This window comes from Pteropus alecto, unplaced genomic scaffold (genome assembly GCF_000325575.1).
Source record: "Pteropus alecto unplaced genomic scaffold, ASM32557v1 scaffold74, whole genome shotgun sequence".
Classification (NCBI taxonomy): Eukaryota; Metazoa; Chordata; class Mammalia; order Chiroptera; family Pteropodidae; genus Pteropus; species Pteropus alecto.
Genome location: NW_006436291.1, coordinates 6,409,341 through 6,411,499, shown reverse-complemented (window position 1 = coordinate 6,411,499; position 2,159 = coordinate 6,409,341). Strand labels below are relative to the sequence as shown.

The 2,159-nt window shown below is 38.9% G+C and overlaps 1 protein-coding gene across 2 annotated transcripts in view; it reads left to right on the top strand.

Annotated features, from left to right (window-relative positions):
• Nucleotides 1-1,929, top strand: part of BUB3 (BUB3, mitotic checkpoint protein) — a 10,504-nt gene extending 8,575 nt beyond the window's left edge. For both annotated transcript variants that reach the window (XM_006912875.3, XM_006912876.3), the window contains exon 8: nucleotides 1,602-1,929. In XM_006912875.3, coding sequence (XP_006912937.1) covers nucleotides 1,602-1,611 — 10 coding nt within the window. In that variant the 3' untranslated portion in view covers nucleotides 1,612-1,929. The remainder of the gene's footprint in view (nucleotides 1-1,601) is intronic.
• Nucleotides 1,930-2,159: the final 230 nt, after the last annotated feature.

Sequence of the window (2,159 nt, the reverse complement as noted above, 5' to 3'; positions counted from 1 at the left end):
TGCACCAGGCTTCAGGGAAAACTGATACTTAGGCACTTGTTAAACCAAAAAAAAAAAAAACCTGCCCCAGGTGTCCTTTCCTGTTCCTTGTCCCTTTCTACTTAGGCCCTGGCGGGAAGTCCTCAATAAATATTTACAGAATAACAATGCTTTCCGGATTCCTCTGTTCTGAATTAAAATGGTATAGCACCCTTGCTAAATTGGTCCCTGAGAGGGGCAGAGTGTTAAATATCATATGTAGTTTTATAGGTTTGACTTTAGAAAAGACTCAGCACGAGAAGCCTGGTGGATAAAGGGCTGTATTTGCATTTACTCTCTCACTTTTGTGTCTCTTGTCCTGGCCGGCCATTTTGATCCCATGTTGTTCTTTTTCTTTTGAACTTGTAGGTCACCATGTACTTGACAAGATTTCATTTGCGTATGTGCCATGTCGATGATAATAAAACAATTCGTACTCCTTAATTGTGGATTTATTACTATTAACAAACCAGGGAAAATATTAATTTTAATAAAAGAACCATTCAGAAAATAATGGAAAAGAGGTTTTTATTGATTTTATTTTAAGTTTACACTTTCGTAAGTGCACTCGATGGTTTGCTGCATTAAAGATATTCGGGCAAACAAAATCAGAGGGCAGTGACTGCACTTTTGAGAACCAGTTTTGACCTTGATTTTGATTCCACTGTGGAAATAAATGTAAATAAATATAGGTAATAAAAATCTCTTTGCATTCTTTCTGGACCTTAAATGGTAGAGCAAAAGGCCCTTGAACCATTTGTTTCTTCTGCTGGTTATAGTTGCTCATTATAAAGCTGCTTCAGACTGCCTCACGAGGAGGTTAATCTACAATTAAACAATATTTCCTCTTGGCCGCCCATTATTTTCTGAAACAGATGGTTCATCATTTCCTGGGCTGTTAAACAAAGCAAGGTTAAGGTTATACTCTTGGGAATCAGCTAGTTTTCAATCTTATTAGGGTGCAGAAGGAAAACTAATAAGAAAACCTCCTAACATCATTTTGTGACTGTAAACAATTATTTATTAGCAAACAATTGATCCCAGAAGGGCAAATTGTTTGAGTCAGTAATGAGCTGAGAAAAGACAGAGCATATCTGTGTATTTGGAAAAATAATTGTAACGTAATTGCAGTACATTTAGACAGGCATCTATTTGGACCTGTTTCTATCTCTAAATGAATTTTTGGAAACATTAATGAGGTTTACATATTTCTCTGACATTTATATAGTTCTCATGTTCGTTTCAGTTGCCCAGCCGCTGGTGATTAAGGTTAAAAAGAAAAAAAATTATAGTAAGACTGAGATTCATTTCAGCGTAATGCCCTGAGGCAGAACACGAACCTAGCTTGGCCTCTGCTAGGTGGTTCCAAACAGGCTTTTCGTTGTCAAACTTTTTGCGTTTTACTTATACGCGAATGTGTGTTTTTGAATGTGACGTGGACCTTTACTGAAACTTATTCTCTCCATGATATATTTTTAAAAGGTCTTTTGATACAGAGAAAGGTCTTCTTTTTATTAAGTATTTCACTGACGACTTAGTTTAAGTCCGAACCCATCTGCTGAAACGTATTTTCTTCGTTGCAGGTCCACCTAAGCGTCACGTGACAGCGGTTTCTCTGCGGAAAGCTTTTCCTTCCTGCGAATCCGCGCTTGTCCCTTAGGGATTCGTTAGTCGTTGCGGACACGTTACTTAGTATGTGGATTTCTCTGTTTTCTGTGTGACACAAAACTCGTCTGTGCCCTTTCGTGCTGACCGTGTGTAGGCGAGGCGTCTCGGTGTCCTCTGCGGCCGTCGGACGACCCGCGTCTCCCCAGCAAGCCCACTTGCTGTTTTGGAGCAGCTTGAGCTCTTTTTGTAAAATAATCTAAACTGTCATTTCCATGCTGTCCTTAATAAATCAGAGATTCAGAACCCTTAAACAAACAAACAAAAAGCCCTAGAGAGGCTTTCCCTGATTGCCCTACCTAAAACAGCGCCCTCAACCTCCAGCCCGACTGCTTCTTTACATCTTTTATAGTACTTATCACAATGGGCAATTATCATATTTGCTCTTTTCTGTTGGTCATTTTTCTACCACCATTATCTCTTCTCTAACAAAACAAAATGTGCTTAGTGCATAGTAGATGCACAATAAGTATTTC